The 24,874-nt window shown below is 38.3% G+C and overlaps 1 protein-coding gene across 1 annotated transcript in view; it reads right to left on the bottom strand.

Moving 5' to 3' along the window:
- LOC106093246 (glucose transporter type 1) overlaps positions 1-24,874 on the bottom strand; it is a 308,325-nt gene that overhangs the window by 142,874 nt on the left and 140,577 nt on the right. Inside the window, exon 6 of the mRNA XM_059368524.1 lies at positions 23,844-24,060. Within this exon, the coding sequence (XP_059224507.1) occupies positions 23,844-24,060 (217 nt within the window). The remainder of the gene's footprint in view (positions 1-23,843; positions 24,061-24,874) is intronic.

The raw sequence follows: 24,874 nt of genomic DNA, 5'->3' as shown, positions 1-24,874 counted from the left end.
TAATCGGTCAATGTTTTGATATAGCTGCCATATAAACCGATCATGGGTCTTGACTTCTTGAGACTGTAGAGGGCGCAAATCTTATTCGATTTTACTAAAATTTTGCACGTAGTGTTTTGGTAGCACTTTCAGCAACTACGCTGAATTTGGTCTTAATCGGTCCATGTTTTGATATAGCTGCCATATAAACCGATCTAGGGTCTGGACTTCTTGAGCCTCTAGAGGGCGCAATTCTAGTCCGATTTGGCTGATATTTTGCATGAGGTGTTTTGTTATGACTTTAAATAACTGTGCTAAGTATGGCGTAAATCGGTATAGAACCCGATATAGCTCCCATATAAACCGATCTGGGATCTTGACTTCTTGAACCTTTAGAGGGCGCAATTCTCATCCGATTTGGCTGAAATTTTGCATGAGGTGTTTTGTGATGACTTTCAATAACTGTGCTAAGCATGGCGTAAATCGGTATAGAACCTGATACAGCTCCCATATAAACCGATCTGGGATCTTGACCTCTAGAGGGCGCAATTTTCATCCGATTTGGCTGAAATTTTGTACAACGGCTTCTCTTATGACCTTTAACATAGGTGTATAATATGGTCTGAATCGATCCATAGCTTGATACAGCTCCCATATAAACCTATCTCCCGATTTTGCTTCTTGAGCCCCTACAAGGCGCAATTCTTATCCGAATGAACTGAAATATCGCACAATGACTTCTACAATGTTCAGCATTCATTTATGGTCCGAATCGGACTATTACTTGATATAGCTCCAATAGCATAACAGTTCTTATTCAATATTTGATGTTTGTCTTAAAAGAGATACCGCGCATAGAACTCGACAAATGCGATCAATGTTGGAGGGTATATAAGATTCGGCCCGGCCGAACTTAGCACACTCTTATTTGTTAAAGTTTCTAGTTATGAGTATACGATTTTCATTTGTTTCGATAACTCTATGGGTCTCGCAGTGAACAAACAGACAGCTCTTAGGCAGAAGCCATATTGCAGAAATGAGAGCAAATTTTTTTTTTAAATATTTGAAAAAAAAAAACAATAGAATTTAAAACCAAAAGAAATACAAAAAGCAATCTTTGTTTGAGAAACAGTTTCTTTGAATGGTTTTTTTTCATGGATCAGTCATAGTTATCTGTCAGTCTGATGTGTTGATTGGAGTTAACATAAAAGAACAAAGAAGGCAAATAAATAAATGAAATAATGAGGTTTCTACACATAAATTGGTGAAGGGCCATGTTTTGCCAATTAGATCAGTAAACAGCTTTTATTTTTTCTTTATTATTTAGTTTTCGTTTTTTGGAAAATTTAGAAAAAGAGTATTAAAATATGATCAGATTAGAAGTTTCATGATACAAGTATAACGCTCATGAAACGACGTTACATGGTTGGGCGGGGGGTTATAGTGGTTGGTTAAGTGTTCTCGTGTAGTCCTAACACTTTTGTGTAAGCAAATGGATATATGTATTTGTGGGTGTTTATCGATATGGATACCTATACATAGAACTGTTTTTTTAATGTATGCATATTCGAGCTAGCCTATCAAAATGCTACCAAGAAGATCAATAGTTTAAAGTTGGAAATTATATGGATTACATAAAAAATGGGTTGTAGAATTTCGCAATGTATCTTCATTTGTATAAGTTTCCTAATTTTAAGTCCTCTTGACTAAAGATTTACCATTGTTCCACTTACGAATTAGTGATAAAATGTGCTATGGCTCGCAAAGGGTAAGACTTCAGATTGAACATTATAGCTTACAAAATGTTATGTACCAAAATGATATTTATTTACATTGTTGCTTTAGATTTAAATCACACAGAGATTAAGTGTTTGAGCTTTATATTGAAGTAAAAACACATAAGTGCTCATTTACTTTCCAAGTGGATTTGTCTCTATCCGTCTATTTTTATACCCTCCACCATAGGATGGGGGTCTACTTATTTCGTCATTCTGTTTGTAACACCTTGAAATATGCGTCTGAGACCCAATAAAGTATTGGGTTGCCCAAAAAGTAATTGCGGATTTTTTAAAAGAAAGTAAATGCATTTTTAATAAAACTTAGCATGAACTTTAATCAAATATACTTTTTTTACACTTTTTTTCTAAAGCAAGCTAAAAGTAACAGCTGATAACTGACAGAAGAAAGAATGCAATTACAGAGTCAAAAGCTGTGAAAAAATTTGTCAACGCCGACTATATGAAAAATCCGCAATTACTTTTTGGGCAACAAAAATATATATCATTGCTGCTCAGTGCTGCTTGTTGTCACACAAACGATTCGCTGACCCATTACGATCATCTTTGTCTATCAACGGTGTACATGTTAAACAATCACAAGCTCTTAATGTATTCGAAGTGTCGAAAGAAGCATTCAAGTGTTTTGGGCTTCCTTAAACGGTTTAAGAATTACTTCACTCCGTCTGATCTTCTTAACATCTACACCACTTTCATAAGGCCGAAAATGGAGTACAACTCACATGTATGGGCTGGAGCTTCAAAATCATCCCTGGAGCTACTGGACCGTGTACAGAGGAGAGCGATGGCGTTGATTGGGGACCGTGAGGTATCCAACTCTATTGCCTCCCTTCATCATCGACGCAATGTGGGTTGTTTGGCGTTGTTCTGTCGGTACTTTCATGGTGTGTGTTCGTCTGATATTCGTCTTCTTATTCCTGATGTAAGGGGATGTATGTCAGGGATACTAGACATTCCAGGAACTCACACCCGTTTGTAATGGATTGGCAAGCGGACCGCACAATGCATTATGGAGAGAATACTTATTTCGCCCGTACCATTCATATGTGGAATGGACTACCGGCTAATGTTTTTTAAGTCGATCTAGCCATGTCCGCCCGTCTGTCCGTCCGTCAGTCCGCCTGCCTGTCGAAAGCACTCCAACTTTCGAAGAAGTAAAGCTAGGCGCTTGAAATTTTGCACAAATACTTTTTATTTGTGTAGGTCGATTGGCATTGTAAATGGGCCAAATCGGTCTATGTTTTGATATAGTCGATCTTGGGTCTTGACTTCTTGAGCCTCTAGAGGACGCAATTCTCGTCCGATCTGACTGATTTTAAACGTAGTGTTATGGTATCATTTCCAACAACTGTGCCAAGTACGGTCCAAATCGGTCTATAACCTGATATAGCTGCCAAATAAACCGATCTTGGGTCTTGACTTCTTGAGCCTCTAGAGAGCGCAATTCTTATCCCATTGGGCTGACATTTTGCGTGGGGCATTATGTTTTGATTCTTAATAGCAGTGCCAAGAATGTCCTTAAAGGTTCCTAACCTAACCGGTTCTATATAGCAGCTATATCCAAATCTGAACCTATCTGGGGTAAATTGAAGAAGAATGTCGAAAGGCCTAATGCAACTCACTGTCGCAAATTTCGGTTCATCGGACAACAAATGCATTTTTTGTGTGTCTAAGACCTTAAAACGAAAGATCGGTCTATATGGAAGCTTTATCCAAATCTGTACCAATCTGGGCCAAATTAAAGAAGAATGTCGAAGGGTCTAATGCAACTCACTGTCGCAAATTTCGGCGAAATAGGACAATACATGCGCCTTTTGTGGTTCCAAGACCTTAAACCGAGAGATCGGTCTATATGGCAGCTATATTTAAATCTGTACCGATCTGGGCCAAATTGAAGACGAATGTCGAAGGGCCTAACGCAACTCACTGTCGCAAATTTCAGCAAAATCCGAAAATGTGCCTTTTATGGGCCAAAGACCACAAATCGAGAGATCGGTCTATATGGCAGTTATATCCAAATCTGAACCGTTCGGGGTCAAACTAAGAAAGATGTTGAATATGCTAACACAACTCACTATCCCAAATTTCATAAAAATCGGGTAATAAATATGGCTTTAATGGGCCTAAAACCTTAAATCGCCTGATCGGTCTATACGGGGGCTCTATCAAGATATAGTCCGATATAGCCCATCTTTGATCCTAAAGTGTGTAAAGTTTCAGCTCAATATCTCTATTTCTATACTATCCACCATAGGATGGGGATATACTAATTGCGTCATTCTGTTGGTAACACCTCGAAATATACTTCTCAGACTCCATAAAGTATATATATATTCTTGATCGTCGCGGCATTTTAAGTCGATCTAGCCATGTCCATCCGTCTGTCCGTCCGTCCGTCTGTCTGTCGAAAACGCGCAGACTTTCGAAGGAGTAAAGCAAGGCGCTTGAAATTTTGCACAAATTCTCCTTATTAGTGTAGGCCAGTTGGGATTGTAAATGGGCCAAATCGGTCCATGTTTTTATATAGCTGTCATATAAACCGATCTGGGATCTTGACTTCTTGAGCCTCTAGAGGGCGCACGTGGTGTTTTGGTATCACTTCCAACAACTGTGCTATGTATGATTTAAATCGTTTAATAATCTGGTATAGCTGCCATATTAACCGATTTTGGATTTTGACTTCTTGAGCCGCTGGAGGGTGGAATTCTCTTCCAATTTGGCTGTAATTTTGCAAGTGTTGTTTTGGTATCACTTCCAATAGCTGTGCTAAGTATGGCGCAATTCGGTACATAACCTGATATATCTGCCCTATAAACCGATCTTGGATCTTGACTTCTTGAGCCTCTAGAGGGCGCAATTCTCATCCGACTTCGCTGAAATTTTGTACAACGGCTTCTCTCATGACTTCCAACATACGTGTCCTGTATCGATCAATAGCTTGAAACTGCTCCCATATAAACCGATCTCCCGATTTTGCTTCTCGAGCCCCTACAAGGCGCAATTCTTATCCGAGTGGACTGAAATATTACAGTTCAGCATTAAATTCATGGGTCTTGACTTCTTCAGCTTTTAGAGGGCGCAATTTGGCTATAATTTTGCACGTGGTGTTTTGGTATCTCTTCCAACGACTGTGCTAAGTATGATTCAAGTTGGTTCATTATCTGGTATAGCTGCCATATAAACCGATCTCGGGTGTTGACGTTTGACGCAAATCGGTACATAACCTAATATATCTGCCCTATAAACCGATCATGGGTCTTGACTTCTTGAGTCTCTAGAGGGTGCAATTCTCTTCCGATTTGGTTGTAATTTTGCACGTGGTGTTTTGGTATCACTTCCAACAATTGTGCTAAGTATGGTTCAAATCGGTTCATAACCTAATATAGCTGCCATATAAACCGATCTTGATTGCTGAGCCGCTAGAGGGCGCAATTCTCGACCGATTTGGCTGAAATTTTGCACCAAATGTTTTGTTTTGATTTCCAACAACTGTGTCAAATAATCTGATATAGCTGCCATATAAACCGATCTGGGATCTTGACTTCTTGAGCCTCTAGAGGGCGGAATTCTCATCCGATTTGGCAGAAATGTTGTACAACGGCTTCTCCCATGACCTTCAACATACGTGTGCAATATGGTCTGAATCGATCTAAAGATTGATACAGCTCCCCTATAAACCGATCGCCCGAGTATGCTTCTTGAGCCCCTAAAAGGCGCAATTCTTATCCGATTTGGCTGTAATTGGTCACGTTGTGTTTTGGTGTCACTTCCAACCTCTGTGCTAAGTACGGTTTATATCGGTTAATAACCTGGTATAGCTGCCATAGAAACCGCTCTTGGATCTTGACTTCTTGAGCCGATAGAGGGCGCAATTCTCATCTGATTTGGCTGAAATTTTGCATGAGGTGTTTTGTTATGATTTCCAACAACTGTTTTCCAAGTTTGCTTCTTGAGCTCCTACAAGGCTGAATTCTTATTCGAATGAATTGAAATCTTACACAACGATTTGTACAATGTTCAGCATTCAATGCATTTATGGCCTGAATCGGCCTTCAAATTGATTGAGCTCCAATAGCATAACAGTTCTTGTTAATTATTATTTATTTATCTAAAAAGAGATACCGCGCAAAGAACTCGACAAATTCGATCCATGGTGGAGGGTATATAAGATTCGGCCCGGCCGAACTTATCACACTTTTACTTGGTTTAGTGTCATTTTACGTAGGCTTCATATATTAAAAATGTCATCGCTCTCAATGAAAATACTCATCATACTCATCTCAATAAAGTGATTATTCAACAAATCAATTAAAGAAGTACATTGTTTTAGCAAACTATTTGGTGGGTCCTTAGATTCAAAAGTTTCTAGTTAACGATATGAAGTGTGCTTCGTGTATTAAAAACAAATACAAGGGGGTGGGTGGGTGCATTAAAATTTGGGGGATGCTCAAATACAAAAGACAGTAGTGAGAGTGAATGGAAGATAGAAAGAACGAATAATACAAAAATAAGTAATAAATGAATTAACAACATACTTATTTAATGGTGTGAGAACCATTCCACTGTTTTTTAGTTTTAGTTTAAATTTCAGTATTGTTTATATCGACAATAACGAGATGTTGATGTATTGGTTTTTTTTTTTTTTTTGTTTTGTACATTGTAAATGGCAATGATATTTATTGGTGATTTGTGAAGAGTTGGTGCAACATGTCGATAAAAATTTGAAGTAACATTTGTTTGGCAATACAAATACGAATCGCAAATACAGCAAAAACAATTGAGGTGAGAGATTATTAAGTTTTTAATTGATTTACACAATGGTTGATTGGTTAGTTGTTGTGGTGATGGTGTTTAACGGTGATTGATGGTGATTAAACATACACACGCACACACATATACACATATGAGATCATGACGATGTTATTAGTAGGTGGTGGTGGTTCGTGAGATGTCGTTATGTTGACGGTGATTGTGGTGGTGGTGGTGGTTGTCATTTTGTTTTGAAATCGAGAGAGACAAATGGAAACGCAAATATTAACACTCGATGTAAAATGTTGGAAATTAGGTAACATAATGAAAAAGTCGTAGAAGTGGAAGTAAATGAATATCATCACAACCAAAATTGAGTCCGAGAAAGATAGAAAGAGATAGATAGATAGATATAGATAATGAAAAACAAGAAGAAATGAGCACAGACATACACAAAAAAAGTTATACCTAGAAGATGGAGCATTGAAGGAAAATAATTAAATAATGATTTGCACAAAAAAACAAAGAAATAAGAAACATTTTATACAAATATGTAGCAAATTTAATATATAAGCCATTTTTGATGACTACAATTTCAGTTATTTACACAAATTACTGTTACTTTCGAGATGACTTCAAATTTCTTACAAAGCAACACAAACAAGGATTATCTGAAGAAAAAAACTGTGATTGATGAGTGTGAATTGCATAGGTATGTAGGTAGAGTTTTATATTCACAAATAAAAATGTAGTTTGTAGTTTTGATGAAAGCAATTGGGAATGGTATCTATCTTCGATGTGAAATAGTTGGAGGCTACACAGTGTGGATTAGACAGGCAAAAGTGTTTAGGCATATAATTGTAGCTACTACAGCTTTAAAAAGGCATGTCGGATGACAGATATATATGGGAGCTATATATAAATCTGATCCGATTCTGATGAAATTTTGCACACATATTGGGACATCACAAAAAGCACTTTGTGTCAAATTTGGTAAAGATTGGACCAAAATTGTGGCCTTTGCAGTTTTAAAAGGGCATATCGGATGAAATATATATATGGGAGCAATATCTAAATCTGGACCGATTTCAATGAAATTTTGCACACCTATTGGGACATCACAAAAAGCACTTTGTGTCAAATTTGGTAAAGATTGGACTAAAATTGTGGCTTCTAAAGCTTCAAAAGGGCATGTCGGATGAAAGATATATATGGGAGCTATATCTAAATCTGGACCGATTTTTATCAAAATCAATAGCATGCTTCCTCAGATTCACTCCCTTACCCAGAAAGTGCGACCCCAAAATAAAAGTGAACTGATCGGGACAATATGCGATTCAAATGAAAGGCATACAGGAGTAGACAACGAATTTCATATTAAAAATTGTATCCTAGTAACTGGGGGGCAACCCCGACCCCAAAACCCCCTAAAATAGGTTTATTGGAGAATATGGGACTCGAATGAAAGGTATTTGGGAGTAGAAGTAGGAATAGGCTCTATAATTTATAAATAACGGAAGGGGGCGGACCCTCCACCGTTACCTCAAAAACACGACCCAAAATCAAAAGTGGACCGATAAGGACAAATGGGTATCAAATGAGAAGTATGCGGGAGTAGATAACGAATCTGTCATACAAATTCATGTCGAAGTATAGGGGACAACCTAGCCCTACAAAAACGCCCAAAATGGGCGCATTAGCCAATCACGGATATATGGGGCTCGGTTTGTTTGTTCCGTATAGACTGAAAAACGGCAGAACCGATTTTCTCGAAATTTTCGCATATTGTGGCCTGGAAGGAAATATAGGCTATATAATTTTTCGGTATTGGAAGTGGGACGGACCCTCCCCCTTATGCCAAAAACACAACCCAAAATCATAAGTGGACTGATCGGGACAATATAGGTATCACATGAAAAGTATTGGAGAGTTGAATACGAATATGATATTAAAATTTTGGGTCTAAGTACACAACGGGTCGCCCCAACCCCAAACAGACATATTGTACGTTCATTTCAATATGGGGCCAAAACATACTCCCGATTTCGAATCTGGCATACAAAATCAGATCGAAGTATGGGGGGTCACGCCAACCCTCAAAAACGCCATTACACCCATTATGACTATATGATACTTGGCTGAACCGATTTTCATAAAATTTTCATATATAATATAATTTTCAGATATCGGGTGGAGGCGGACCCTCCCCCTTACCCTAAAAACGCCACCCATATCCGAAAGTGGTCCGATTGGCACAATAAGGGCATCAAATGAAAGTTATTGGAGGCCAGAAAACGAATATGATATTAAAATTTGGGTCCAAGTACCCAGCGGGTACCCCCCAACCCCAAAACTCCCACAAACAGATATATTTGAAGTTCATGTCAATATGGGACTCAAATGAAAAGTATTAGGCAGTAGATTACAAATATGGCATAAAACATTAGGTCCAACTAATGGGAGGTCGCCCCACCCCCAAATACCCCCATATGGACATTATAGCCGACCATGGTTATATGAGACTCAAATGAAAGGTATTAGGGAGTAGATTACGAATTTGATATTAAAATTTGCCTTCAAGTATAGGTGGCGCTTTTCCTCCTCCCATTGATAACAATATGGGACTCAAATGAAAGGTATTTGAGAGTAGAAAGTGAATTTGATATCCAATTTTGGAGCCAAGTGTTTTGGGGTACGCCGTAAAGCACCCCCTAAACTGTAATTTATTTCCGTTGGGAATAAACAACGAATTTGATATCTATTTTCTGTGCAAAGTGCCGGTGGCCGCCTTGGCCCCAAAACATCCTCCAAACGGTTCATATTTGCGAGCCCTGGCAATATGGAGCTAAAATTAAAGAGATTTGAAAGTGCAGCAGGAATTTGATATCCATATTTGAATCGAAATGTCTGAGGTGGCATCTCTCCCCTTATGAGAACATTACCCTAAGGAAGAACATGGCCACCAGGAACCGAGAAGGGGCAAATTCGCACAAATCAATGAGTGCTTTCCGATTCAAGTTAAAACTCAATGATAAAGGAACTTTTTTTATAGCCGAGTCCGAACGGCGTCCCGCAGTGCTACACCTTTTTTGGGGAAATTTTTTTAAATGACCATGCATGGCTTTGTACATCGCAAATGTCGCCAACATAAAGAGGGAATAAGCAGCGCACTGTCCGACGTTCTCGCCAGGATTCAAACGCGCTCAGCGTCGTAGGCTACAATGGCACGAATTCGATATCCGCATTCAGGGTGAAGTGTCCCCATCCTTAAAAGATATTATAGAGTTAAAGAAGACGCAGCGGAGCGTGTCCAGTTCGGTTAGTAGAAAGAATAAGAAATTCTAAAAAAATTATACAAAATGTTTTCAGTTACCAAAATATCGGAAAATAAAATCCCATCTCTATTCATGTGCAAATTTGTTTTTGGAACTTTCCAATTAAGTTTTGGTGCCCATTAATTCGATCAATGCCACCTTTGGAGCAATTAATATGAATAATGAAAAAATGTTTTTTTTTTTTCAAGTAATTGATTTGGTAGTGGAAAAAAACAGAAAGTTTAATAATTTCCTTAATAGTGTAATTGAACATTGTAAAATTGTATGTTATAATATTAACATAATAATTATTATAATTAAAAAATAGCTAAACGAAAACAAGTAAAAAGGCATTAAGTTCGGCCGGGCCGAATTTTGTATACCCACCACCTCAGGTATGTATGTGAACCCCCTTTCGTCACAATCTGGTGCAAATTGGATTACTTAAGGAATCAAATTCGGCACGGACATTGAGTGGTCTAATAAAAGTCACTGTTGAATTTTGTATTTTAAATTTCAACAAAATCGGCTAATAAATAAAGTTTTATGAGCTTCAGACCCTTAACTACCATATCGGTCTATATGGCAGCTATATCTTAATATAGTCCGATCTATACCATATTTGGGACAGATGCCAGGAAGCTTTAAGCTGCTCATTGTTTTAAATTTCAGCGAAATCGGTTAAAAAATAATGCTTTTATGGCCTTCAGACCTTTTATCGGGAGATCGGTCTATATGGCAGTTATATCTAGATATAGTCCGATTTGAACCATATTAGGGTCAGATATCAGGAGGCTTAAAATAGCCCACTGTTTTAAATTTCAGCGAAATTGGTTAATAAATAAAGCTTTTATGGGTTTCAGACCCTTTATCAGGAGATCGGTCTATATGGCAGCTATATCTATATATAGTCCGAAATAATCCATATTTAGGTCAGGTAATGGGAGGCTTGAAATAGCCCACTGTTTCCAATTTCAGCGAAATCGGTAAAAAATGAAGCTTTTATGGGCTTCAGACCCTTTATCGGGAGATCGGTCTATATGGCAGCTATATCTAAATATAGTCCGTTCCGAACCATATTAAGGTCAGATATCGGGAGGCTTAAAATAGCCAACTGTTTCAAATTACAGCGAAATCGGTTAAAAAATAAAGCTTTTATGGGCTTCAGACCCTTTATCGGGAGATCGGTCTATATGATAGCTATATCTAGATATAGTCCGAATTATTCCATATTTAGGTCAGATGTTGGGAGGCCTTAACCTACTCACTGTTCTAAATTTCAGCGAAATCGGTTAAAAAATAAAGCTTTTATGGGCTTCATACCTTTAATCGGGAGATCGGTCTATATGGCAGTTATATCTACATATAGTCCGATTTGAACCATATTAGGGTCAGATATCAGGAGGCTTAAAATAGCCCACTGTTTTGAATTTCAGCGAAATTGGTTAATAAATAAAGCTTTTATGGGTTTCAGAGCCTTTATCGGGAGATCGGTCTATATGGCAGCTAAATCTATATATAGTCCGATCAGAACCATATTTAGGTCAGGTAATGGCAGGCTTAATATAGCCCACTGTTTCAAATTTCAGCAAAATCGGTTAAAAAATAAAGCTTTAATGGGCTTCAGACCCTTTATCAGGAGATCGGTCTACATAGCAGCTATATCTAAATACAGTCCGATTTAATCCATATTTAGGTCAGATGTCAAGAGGTATAAAAGTACTCACTGTTTCAAATTTCCGTGAAATCGGTTAAAAAATAAAACTTTTATGGTCTTCAGACCCTTTATCGGGAGATCGGTCTATATGACAGCTATATCTAGATATAGTCCGATCTGAACCATATTAAGGTCAGTTATCGGGAGGCTTAAAATAACCCACTGTTTCCAATTTCAGCGAAATCGGGTAATAAATAAAGCTTTTATGGCCTTCAGACCTTTTATCGGGAGACCGGTCTATATGACAGCTATATCTAAATATAGTCCGATCTAAACCATATTTACGTCAGATGTCGAGAAGGTTTAAATAGCCCACTGTTTCAAATTTTGGCGAAATCGTTTAAAAAATAAAACCTTTAAGGGCTTCAGACCCTTTATCGGCAGATCCGTCTATAGGGCAGCTATATCTATATGTAGTTCGATCTGAACCATATTTATGTCATATGTCTGGAGGCTTAAAATAGCCCACTGTTTCAAATTTCAACGAAATTGGTTAATAAATAAAGCTGTTATGGGTTTCAGACCCTTTATAGGGAGATCGGTCTATATGGCAGCTATGTCTAGATATAGTCCGATCTGAACCATATTAAGGTCAGATATCGGGAGGCTTAAAATAGCCCACTGTTTCAAATTTCAGCGAAATCGGTTTAAAAAAATAATGCTTTTATGGGCTTTAGACCTTTAATCGGGAGATCGGTCTATATGGCAGCTATATCTAAATATAATCCGATCTGAACAATATTTAGGTCAGATGTCAGGAAGCCTTAAGCTACTCATTGTTTTAAATTTCAACCAAATCGGGTAATAAATAAAGCATTTATGGGCATTAGACCCTTTATCGGCAGATCGGTCTATATAGCAGCTATATCCAAATATGGTCCGATTTGGCCCGTTCAAGAGCTTAACCAGCATGCTTCAAAAAGCCGTATCTGTGCCAAATTTCAGCTCAATATCTCAATTTTTAAAGGCTCTAGAGTCATTTCAAAAGACGGACGGACGGACAAACACACGCACATCGTTAAATCGTCTTGGAATTTTACAACGATCCAAAATAAATGCGATCTGGATCAAATTGCAGAGGGATATCGAAGGGCCTAACACAACTCACTCTCCCAAATTTCAGAAAAATCGGATAATAAATGTGGCTTATAAGGGCATAAGACCCTAAATCGGCGGATCGGTCTATATGGGGGCTATATCAAGATATAGTCCGATATAGCTCATCTTCGATCTTAACCTGCTTATGGACAAAAGATCAAGAATAATATACTTTATAGGGTCGGAAATTGAGATTTCCATGTGTTGCAAACGGTATGACTAAATGAATATACCCCCTATGCTATGGTGGTGGGTATAACAATCTAAACACTTTTGCCTTGTTCTAATACACTGTGCCTAATTCGTGGAAGCGAGAATCATAAACCTAAAATGTTAACATTACATGGCGATTTTGTTTCCATCGAAGTGGTTTTTTTTTACAAAATTGTTAATTGTTTATTGGTAATTAATGATTAATGGGAAAATGAATTATAATGAGTTTTACCAAAAAAACAAAAAAAAAAAAAAAATTAACAGAAAAAATGTATTAAAGCTAAAATCATGGTTGTTATTATTTTTATTTTTTTTTTTTTTGTTTAGTTTTGAATACCTGGGGGGCATTGTTTCCATCATCATGATTGCGGTTTTAATGCTTAACGCTGTTCTGTGGCGGGCTTAAAATTTTCGTATTCTCAAAAATTGTGCAAAAGATTTCGATGATATTTCAGTTTTGTTTTAAGGGGGGGGGGGGGGGGGGCAAGCAGTCAGGCAGGCAGTAGGGATACACGGCCTGCTATGGGCGATACTATGGGGATGTTAGTCTTGTTGTTGGTTGTTGGTTGGTGGCGGTGGTGGTGGTGGTGAACTTGATAGGTGTCTGTACTAAACTGTTCTGTTCTTTATATGTGGTTGTTGTTGCTGTTGTTGTTGTTGTGAGTGATGATGGTGTCAGAAATATATGTTCATGGATTGATGATTTTCTGTTTTATTTTGGAGGTTTTTGAGCGTATTTTGTTTTTTTTCCTCGTTGGCTTTGATTTAAAATCTTTTGTTTTATGTTTTTTCTTTAATTATTTATATATACACATTGGCCTATATATGCATGTATCGTTGTTGAAAAAAAATGTTGGCTTTCATTATGAGTTTTGTTTTTTTCTTTTTTGTGAGGGGGCGGGGGCGAAAACCAAAAATAAACAAAATAATTGTTTGCCGTATTTGGTGAATGTCGTATAAATGCCTTGGTGGTGTGGATTATATAGCGACAAACCAGGCTTTAATTTTTTTTGTTGTTTGTGGTTCGCTTTTGTTTCCTTTAATTAAATTTAATACTTTTTTCTCTACTTGTTTAAGATGAATATCCCATCTTCATACAGCGCCTTAGATATTTGTTTTGTATTTATTGAGGGAGTAGGGGGGCGAGGGGAGAATTTGCGATATTGTTTTTTTTGTTTTTGTTTCTTTTGCTTCCTCAATGATTAATTGACATAAGTAAGAGTTTCATTACAGTTCTGGTTTGCGGTGATTGTTGCTACAAGAGGGTTGGGGGTGGGGGTCGGGGGGAAAAAAGGCAAATGGGAGTGTGGTTGATTTTTATATTTCTCGTTTGTTTTTCTTTACTCTCCTTTCTCTAGCTCTGTAGCTGTCTGCGAATTGTTATTATTTAACGTTGCTTTCAATTAACATAATCTGCGTAATTTATGCATTTCATTATGATTCATAAACAGAGGGTGAGGGTGAGGGCCAGGGCAGGGTCGTTTGGTTGGTGGTTTAGGTTGGTTTTCAATTAAAAAAATGTGTTTTTTATTTGTTTTTTTTTTCAATATTTGTTTGAGGGATGTGGGGTTTTGTTTGGTGTTATTATCCATTTTTTGTTTTATATCCCACACACACACACAACACCAAAACAAAAAAACAAAAATAGAAAGGGAAAAGGAAGAAAATCATTATAATAATTTACATTATTGTTTTGTTTTAATTTGTGGTGGTGTTATATTATTTTTATTCTAAAAGAAGATCTCAGAAAAAAAAACACAGAAAATTGTTATGTTATGTAAAAGCTGGGGGAAAACGGGGGGTAATAACTTTTGTCCCTCATTAGTGGTTTACCAGGATATATGGGCCTCTTCTCCTTCATACACCACTAATGGGCAGATATTTTTAAATGATAATCATTAAATTGCTATTATAAATATTAAGTGCTGTTAATTTGTACTCTTTAATATGTATTTCAAAATGATCTATGGCATAGCAATTTTATTATCAAAATGTCTAAGGTCTATGAGTTTATGTGTGTTTGTGCTTATCAATGTATATGCAAATATTTTTGGATAATGTTTTATGGAGTTTCATAAAATGCGCTTAGTATTGTATGAATGGCAGTTTCAATAGAATGCATAATTAAAAATGGCTGATGGATGAATATACTACTACTGGTGGTTTATTTCTTATAACGAAAGCTTTCAAATTGTATTTAAAATTGTTGGGCAAATCCACAGTTTATAATATCATAATATGACTTTTTTACACTTTACCCTATGGTCCATAGTATGGGTTGGCATATTCCTCATCAAATATAATGATGTATGATGGTACTTCATATCCATCATCACAAGACTATTGGGTTGCCCAAAAAGTAATTGCGGATTTTTTAAAAGAAAGTAAATATATTTTTAATAAAACTTAGAATGAACTTTAATCAAATATACTTTTTCAAATACACTTTTTTTCTAAAGCAAGCTAAAAGTAACAGCTGATAACTGACAGAAGAAAGAATGCAATTACAGAGTCACAAGTTGTGAAAAAATTTGTCAACGCCGACTATATGAAAAATCCGCAATTACTTTTTGGGCAACGCTAGATGATCTCTCAAGTAATCCATACCTTATTCTGTTTCCCTATAATAAGCGTCAAAATGCAAAGGAAGATAGCTGCAACATCTTTGAAGAGATATGGAGATTTTTTTCGAAGAGATTTTTATACCCACCACCGAAGGATGGGGGTATATAAATTAAGTCATTTCGTTAGCAACACATCGAAATATCAACATCCCACCCCATATTCTTGATCGTTGTGAAAATCTAAAACAATCTAGCCATGTCCGTCCGGCTGTCTGTTGAAATCACGCTACAATCTTTAACAAGTAAGTAAGCATGCTAAGTTCGGCCGACCCAAATCTTATATACCCTCCACCATGGATCGCATTTGTTGAGTTCTTTGCGAGGTATCTCTTTTAAAGGCAAACAAAGAATAATGAATAGGAACTATTGTGTTAATGGCGCCATATCAAGTTATAGTCCGATTCGGACCATAAATGAATGCTGAACATTGTAGAAGTCATTGTGTAATATTTCAGCCCATTCGGATAAGAATTGCGCCTTGAAAGGGGCTCAAGAAGCAAAATTGGGAGATCGGTTTATATGGGAGCTGTATCAAGCTATTGATCGATTCAGACCATATTGGACACATATGTTGAAAATCATGAGGGAAGCCGCTGAACAAAATTTCAGCCAAATCGGATGAGAAATGCGCCCTCTAGAGGCTCAAAAAGTCAAGATCCCAGATCGGTTTAGTGGGCAGATATATCAGGTTATGTACCGATTTGCATCATACTAAGCAAGGTTACTGAAAGTCAAAACCAAAAACCTCGTGCAAAATTTCAGCCAAATCGGATGAGAATTGCGCCCTCCATCGGCTCAAGAAGCAAAATCGGGAGATCGGTTTATATGGTAGTTGTATCAAGCGATTGATAGGTTCAGACCATATTGGACACGTATGTTGAAAGTCATGAGAGAAGCCGTTGTACAAAATTTCTGCCAAATCGGATGAGAATTGCGCCCTCTATAGGCTCAAGAAGTCAAGATCCCAGATCGGTTTATATGGCAGCTATACCAGATTATAAACCGAATTCAACCATACTTATCAAAGTTATTCAAAGTTAAAAAAAACACATCGTGCAAAGTTTCAGCCAAATCGGATGAGAATTGCGCCCTCTAAAAGCTGAAGAAGTCAAGACCCATGATCGGTTTATAGGGCAGATATATCAGGTTATGTACCGATTTGCTTCATACTTAGCGCAGTTGTTGAAAGTGATACGAAAACACCACGTGCAAAATTACAGCCAAATCGGAAGAGAATTGCACCCTCTAGAGACTCAAGAAGTCAAGATCCCATATCGGTTTATACAGCAGCTATATCAAAACATGGACCGATTTGAACCACACTTAGTGCAGTTGTTGAAAGTGATACCAAAACACCACGTGCAAAATTTCAGTCAACTAGGATAACAATTGCGCCCTCTAGAGGCTCAGGAAGTCAAGACCCCAGTTCGGTTTATATGGCAGCAATATCAAAACATGGACCAATTTGGCCCATTTGCAATCCCAACCGACCTACACTAATCTTATAAATAAAAATCAATTTGTGTTTGTTTGTTCCTTATAGACTCAGAAGCGGCTGAAACGATTTTCTTGGAAATTTCACAGACGGTGCATAATGATGCCATGGTGAAAATAGGGTACAAAATTTTTTGATATCTGAAGGGGGAGCGGACCCTCCCCCTTACCCTAATTTTCAGAAACGCCAGATCTCGGAGATGGGTGGTGAGAATTAAGTGATATTTTGTTTGATCTCATATAGTACCCTAAAAATAAAAATTTGATATCCAAATTTCGGATGGGGTACCTAAGGGGGCCGCCCCATCCTAAAACCTACCAAATATATATTTAGTCCAATCACGACAATATGGGACTCAAATGAAAGGTATTTAGGATAAGAAAATGTATCTGATATCCAATTGTCGGACCAAGTGATAGGGGAACCACCCCAACCCCCAAAACACCCCAAAATCGGACATATTTACCGACTATGGCAATATGGGACTTAAATGAAAGTTATTTGCGAGTAGAATACGAATCTGGTAGCCAAATGTAGGACCACGTTTCTGGGGGTCCACCCCTTTCCCAAAACACACCCCAAACAGGACTTATTTACTGACCATGGGAATATGCGGTTTAAATAAAAGGTATTTGAATGTAGAAAATGAATCTGATTTCCAAATATGGGACCAAGTGTATGGGGGGTCGCCTATCGCCAAAAACATCCCCCAAAGGGAACAAATTACGACCATAGCAATATGGGGCTCAAATGAAAGGTCTTTGGGAGTAAAGCACGAATGTGATATCAATATTCGGGAAAAGTCTCTATGGTGCCACCCCACACCCACAACACCACTCAAATAGGAGGTATTTGCTGATTATTGCAATATGAGGCTCAAATAAGAGGTATTTTAGAGTAGAACACGTATCTGATGTATATTTTCCAAGCCAAGTCACTGAGTGGCCACCCCAGCTCCCAAAATACCCTCAAATCTGTCATGTTTGCCGACTATGGAAAAATTTATCTCAAATGAAAGGTATTTGGGGAGTAGACCATGAATTTGACATCAACATTCAGGACCAAGTGTCTAGGATACGTCCCATCACCATAACGACCTCCCAAGTAGGATGTATTTGCTCACCAAGACAATTTGGATCATCAAGACAATGGAGCTCGGTATTCATAGTTTTTACGAGCCATACCTCTTGGCTCTTTCAGTAAGGGGTTTTTTTAGTGAATGGTATTTGAGATTAGAAAACAAATTTGATATCCAATTATGAGGCCAATGGCAATATGGGTTGCCCAAAAAGTAATTGCGGATTTTTCATATAGTCGGCGTTGACAAATTTTTTCAACGGCTTGTGACTCTGTAATTGCATTCTTTCTTCTGTCAGTTATCAGCTTTAGAAAAAAAAGTGTAAAAAAAGAATATTTGATTAAAGTTCATATTGCCAATGGCAATATGGGGTTCAAATATATGAAAAGACATCAGGGGTTAGTGTTTGGGGGACAACCCCAGTCCCCAAAACACCCTTAAATCGGGCATATTTACCGACCATGTCAATGTGGGGCTTAATTGAAAGGAATTGGGGGGTAGAGCAAGAATTGATACCCACATTTGGGACCAATTTTCTGCGGGTCTACCCCTTTCCCAATATACCCCACAAACAGCAATTTTTTACTGACCATCGCAATATGGGGCTCAAATAAAAGTATTTGGGAGTAGAATACGAATTTGATATCCAAATGTAGGTCCATGTATATAAAGCATCACCCCTTCCCCAAAACACCCCGCAAAGGGTAAACATTTTTCGACCATACCAATGTGTGGCTCAAATGAAAGGTATTTGAGATTAGAAACGAATTTGATAACCAATTTTGGGGCCATGTGTTTGGATGACGCCTCATCCTGTAAACTCCCCTCAAAACCAATGGCAATATGGGGTTTAAATAAATGGTATTTGAGAGAAGAGCACGATGCTGATATTATTTCAGGGCCAATTACCTGGGGGGCCACCTCACCCCCGAAAACACCCCTAAATCAGACATCATGAGAATATCGGGCTGAAATAAAGTATTTTGACGACCAAGAACGTATATACTTTATGGGGTCTGAGATGCATATTTCGAGGTGTTTATACCACCATCCTATGGTGGAGGGTATAAAAATTCCAGTTAAAAAAAGTTGATGCTGCATATGCTATAGGCCATCATGTATTCTTTCTTCCTTAAAATGTTTAATAATCCCGCATGCAACATTGGAAATTACTATGCCACTTACCTAAATAACAATTACATTACACTGCGGTTGCACTTATGTTTCAAAAAATAAACCACCATCAAGTAAAGCATGAAAACTATGATTTGTTGGAAAATTTGGTATATAATTTTAATAAAAGTGTTGTGTATTTCATCATGTTCATGTCAGACTGGGGTAAAGTATGGGAGAAAGTAGACCATGTATGAACTCTAAAGAAATAATGAAGTTGTATAAATGCTATCTTATGTCACACGTCTACAAGTAACTAAATGCATGTACGAGTTTATACTTTTAAAAGGGATAAAAAATCCCAATGAGAACAGTTGTGATGGGAATAGCAAAAGTTTTAAAGAGGAAAAAGGCGTTGGAAGTGCCGTTCAGTGATATGAGGATAACTTGCCAATTTAAGAACCAATGAAACTAAAATTCAATGTTGAACATAACTAAACCATAAAACGAATTAGGTAACATATTAAAAATTAAGAAACAAGATACTTAAGGTACTTCATGAAGAACACTTCACTGAGGTTTAAGTAATTTGCTTTCTCTTCTCGCCTCATCCTAGAAAAAATTACCAAAAAATAAACCATTCAACGGAGGCCACCGCAGCGCAGAGGTTAGCATGTCCGCCTATGACGCTGAATGCCTGGGTTCAAATCCTGGAGAGATCATTAGAAACAATTTTCAGCGGTGGTTTTCCCCTCCTAATGCTGGCAACATTTGTGAGGTACTATGCCATGCGATAACTTCTCTCCTAAGAGGTGTCGCTCTGCGGCACGCCTTTCGGACTCGATTACAAAAAGGAGGCCCCTTATCATTGAGCTTAAACTTGAATCGGACTGCACTCATTGATATGTGAGAAGTTTGCCCCTGTTCCTTAGTATAAGCCGAATATTTTATACCCTCAACCATGAATCGCATATGTCGAGTTCTATTCACGGCAGAAATATAAGTTCGGCCGGGCCGAATTCTATATACCCTCCACCATGGAACGCATTTGTCAAGTTCTTTGAATGATTTTTTTAAATAGAAAAAAACCAGTCATAGAAAAATACCACCTTCAAAATTTCAGGTAAATCGAGTAATAATTGCGTCCTCCAAGGGTTCAAAAAGACAAAAAGACCAGAACACTTAATGCAAGATTTCAGCCAAATCGGATAAGAATTGCGCCCTCTAGAAGCTCAAAAGTCAAAACACCACGTCAGGCAAATCGGATAGGAATTGCGCTCTGTAGAAGCTTATGAAGTCAAGACCCAAGACCGGTTTATATGGAAGCTATATAAAAACATGGACCGATTTGGCCCATTTACAATCCCAACCGACCTACACTAATAATAAGTATTTGTGCAAAATCGCCTAGCTTTACTCCTTCGAAAATAAGCGCGCTTTCGGCTGACGGATGTACGGAGAGACGGACGGATGGACGGACATGGCTAGATGGACTTATGGGGTCTTAGACGCATATTTCGAGATGTTACAAACGGAATGACGAAATTATTGTACCCCCCATCCAATGGTGGAGGGTATAATAATGAGGGGAAATCCTTATGTAAACCCTCAGTAAACCCCAATTCTAAGGTCGATAGTAAGCAAGTAAAAGCGTGATAAGTTCCGCCGGGTCGAATCTGGGATTCCGCTAAAAATTTATCCTTATTAACTAAGTTTGTATTTGAATTATTTTGGTCTCATAAAGTCATATCGGGGTATTGGTACTTACGGGGCTTTATCACTATATTGATCGATTCCGATATAACTTGGCACTGATGCTGTAAGTCATCCGAAAGGGTTTTGGGCCAAATTTCAACCAAATTAGATAAAAATTGAGGCTTCTAAGGGTTAAAAAAGCCAAATCTGGGGATCGGTTTATATGGGGCTATATCTGTTTATAGACCGATGCGGATCGAACTTGGCATGAATGTTAGAAGTCCTAACACAAGCCTTTGTTCCAAATTCCAGCCAATTGGGATGAAAATTGAGGCTTCTTAGGGCTCAAGAAGCCAAATCCGGGGATCGGTTTATATGGTGGCTATATCTTTTTATAGACCGATTCGGATCGTACTTGACATGGATGTTGGAAGTCCTAACACAAGTCTCTGTTCCAAATCTCAGCCAAATCCAATGAAAATTAAGGATCTTAAGGGCTCAAGAAGTCAAACCCGGGGATCGGTCTATATGGGGGCTGTATCTATTTATAGACCAATTCGAACTATGCTTGGCATGGATGTTGAAAGTCCTAACACTAGTTTTTATTCCAAATATCAACCATATCAGATGAAAATTGAGGCTTCTAAGGGCTCACAATGTCAAATCGGGAGATCGGCTTATATGGGGACTATATCTGTTTGTAGGTCGATTCGGATCATACTTGGCGTGGATATTAGAAGTCGTATCTCAAGTCTTTGTTCCAAATTTCAGCCAAATCGGATGAAAATTAAGGCTTCTGGGGGTTCACGAAGTGAAATTGGGGAATCGGTTTATATTGGGGCTATACCCAAATCTGAACCGATATGGCCCATTAGCAATTCTCAACGACTTACATCAATAAGAAGAATCTTTACGCATCTCGACTGCTATCGTGATTTCGACAGACGGGCGGACGGACGTACATTGCTAGATAGACTTAGAATGTCGAGACGATATCTACTTTACGGGGTCTCAGACAATATTTCGAGGTGTTACAAATGGAATTTCTAGATTAGTATACCCCTATCCTGCGGTGGGGGGAATAAAAAAATCGACGAAAGAAGTAGAAAACATCAGTCACCCATTATTAGGTATTATTTTTCAGGTAGCAATCAGCTAGTTGTCGTCCTATAACAGATTGGGTGGGCATAGGTTTAATGTCCACAAATTGTGCCATTGACGACGTCGCCATCGTGGTCCTTAATAGTAGAGAATAAACGGACATCTGTTATCCTCTACTATTAAGGAACTCGTTCAGATAGCTTGAACAAAGCTGTCTGGATGGGCGATGGCCAACGGCTTTGGCATAAAAGACTGAAAAGGTGTTTTTCACCTCGAGGAGGAAGTTGGGTGTTTTTAAGGGACCTATCCTGGTTGGGGTGAAGGAAAGAAAGAGTAGGGCTCTTAGACCAGGGACGTTCACTAGATGTTTTCGGCACTCGGATGATCGCGAAGGCACAGTGTACCGCTGCAGAGAGAGGCGCTAAATGGCTTTATTGGTCTTATGCACCTATATGTAGGGTGTGTGCCAATAAAGGTGGCCCTGACACTAAGCTAGTTGAGTACATGGCGCTACCCTGACTTAGGTCATTCTTCTGTTGAATGGGGGAATGGTGTTGACTTCAAGCTATATTCGGTACGACTGGTTTTATGCCAAGGGAGTCCTTGTTTGTTGATGGGTACCGCTGCAGTGCTAATCTCTGGGGCAAGGGGATGTGCCTTGAGAAAGGCGCTGAATGCCTTTCACGGTCTTATGCACCTATATGTTGGGTGTGTGCCAATAAAGATCGCCCTGAGACTAAGGGAGTCGAGTACATGACACTACTCTGACTTTGGTCATTCTTCTGTTGTATGGGGGGGATGGTGTTGCCACGTGACTTCAGGCTTTATTCGGTGCTACTGATATAATGCCAGGGGAATCCTTCCTTGTTGATGGGTACCGTTGCCTCAAGAGAGGCGCTGAATGACTTTCTCGGTCTTATGCACCTATATGTTGGGTGTGTGGCAATGGAGACTACCCTGAGACTAAGAGAGTCGAGTACATGGCGCTCCTCTGACTTAGGTCATTCTACTGTTGTATGGGGGGATGGTGTTGCCGCGTGACTTCCTCCTCCTGCTTTTCACCAGGAGAAGGAAGTTGGGTGTTTTGAAGGGACCTGTCCTGGATAGGGTAAAGCTACCGCTCTCTTCGTAGAGTCCAAGTTCTTGGGCGTGATTCTTGACCAGAAACTATTTAGGAGAAAAAACGTCGAAGAAAGGTTCAAACAGCAACTGAATGCGCTCTTCTCTTATCGCAACTCTATAGGAAAGAGTTGGGGCATCGTCATTAAGGCAGCAGCCTTAATACTAGCTAAGAGACCCAATTTTCTAGCATAGGCAGCCTGCGCATGATTATCGGACCAAACTCAATGACCCTAGAACTAGAATCCTGGAAATGAATATGGAAATCAATAGGAGTTGCCAACGAAAATATTCGCAATTAGGTGCTAGGACACATAAAACCCTACTTTTAGTAACAAAAACTAAATAAATGAAAATTGTATCTAAAATTGTTGTCTAAAATCGCCTCATTCCCATCACTTCTGTTTCAGCACTGAGAGTCCATTCCATATATCAGTGTACACTCGTTAATACTATGTTCAATAAACTGTAAAATCTTAAACTAGTTTTGGGGGGAAGGGGGTGGGGGGGGATATAAGCTTTATAAAGGATTCTTTTGTTTTAATTTGTCTTGTATAGGAGTATGGGTGGAGGAGGGTTGACTACTGTGTATACATATGCATGAATAAAATGTCTATGTGTTTGGGAGTTCTTAATTTCAGGGGTGGAGGTTGAAAAAATGGTGTTGTATTTTTCATTTCTTTTATTTTTGATTATTTTTGTTGTAGTGTGTGTTTTGTTTTTTTTGGTTTTAATATTGGTTTGTTACATACTCAAGTAGCAGTTGCCGCAGGGTTGCTTCATCTTCGCCATGACATCTTAATCTTGATTCGTAATTTGCATTTCGTTCACGTTCGTTTTGTGAGTGACGAGAACGTTTTGGTACATAACTGAAGGAATGACGATAAAAACGACCAGCTGTAGTACCGTTATTTGTGTTTGAACCAATGAAACCACCACTTCCACTGTTGCGTGTATTTGTATAGGCGTCTGTACAGCATCAACAGCAATATCCATGTAGCGTTTTTTTTTTTTTTTGGGGAAAAGGGGAGAGTTTGCAAAGCAAAACAGAGCGAGAGACAAAGATGGAGATAGAGATAAATATTAATAATTTGTTAAGTAATATGCACGTAATTGTTTAAGTGTCAGTACATGCTTGTGTATATTCATTTTATTTTCGATTAACCAATGAGTTTCTATTCGATAACATCTTCGATAAGATGTTCGTTTGTACCACGGCCTGAAATAAACTGATGATTGAGGTACACTAGCTTACAAAAATATGACTTCTATATTCAGCAAAAAATTATGTTTCTTTGATTTAAAAATAAAACAAGTAAAGGGTGATTTTTTAGCTATTATCTTTTTGCTCACGCACGTTTTGTGTTTTGTTTCGCTGTCAAACATATTCAGTTTGGTCTATAATTTAGCCATGAATCGTCTTGTAAGCGAATAACGGTAGCAAATTATTGAATTTTTACTATCAAAATACGTGCTCTGTTACAAAAATTCATCGTGAGCTTCTTTCGTTTTACGCCTAAGCTCATTTTTGGCTCAATGTGTACGTAAAAAAGCAAAATTGTGGATTTTGGTTTGAAGATCAGCCAGAAGCATTGCTGAAGCTACCAATGCATCCAGAAAAAAATCACAGCTTAGTGCGGTTTATGGGCTGGTGGCATCAATGGGCCGTACTTCTTCAAAGATGATGCGAATCGTAACATAACTGGTGAGCACTACCTTGAGATAATGTCCGTCTTTTTTGCCCAAAATGCAAGAGCTTGACTTGCATGACATGTGGTTTCAA

Source organism: Stomoxys calcitrans, chromosome 1 (assembly GCF_963082655.1).
Source record: "Stomoxys calcitrans chromosome 1, idStoCalc2.1, whole genome shotgun sequence".
NCBI classification, from domain to species: domain Eukaryota; kingdom Metazoa; phylum Arthropoda; class Insecta; order Diptera; family Muscidae; genus Stomoxys; species Stomoxys calcitrans.
This window is presented reverse-complemented; position numbering and strand designations above follow the sequence as displayed.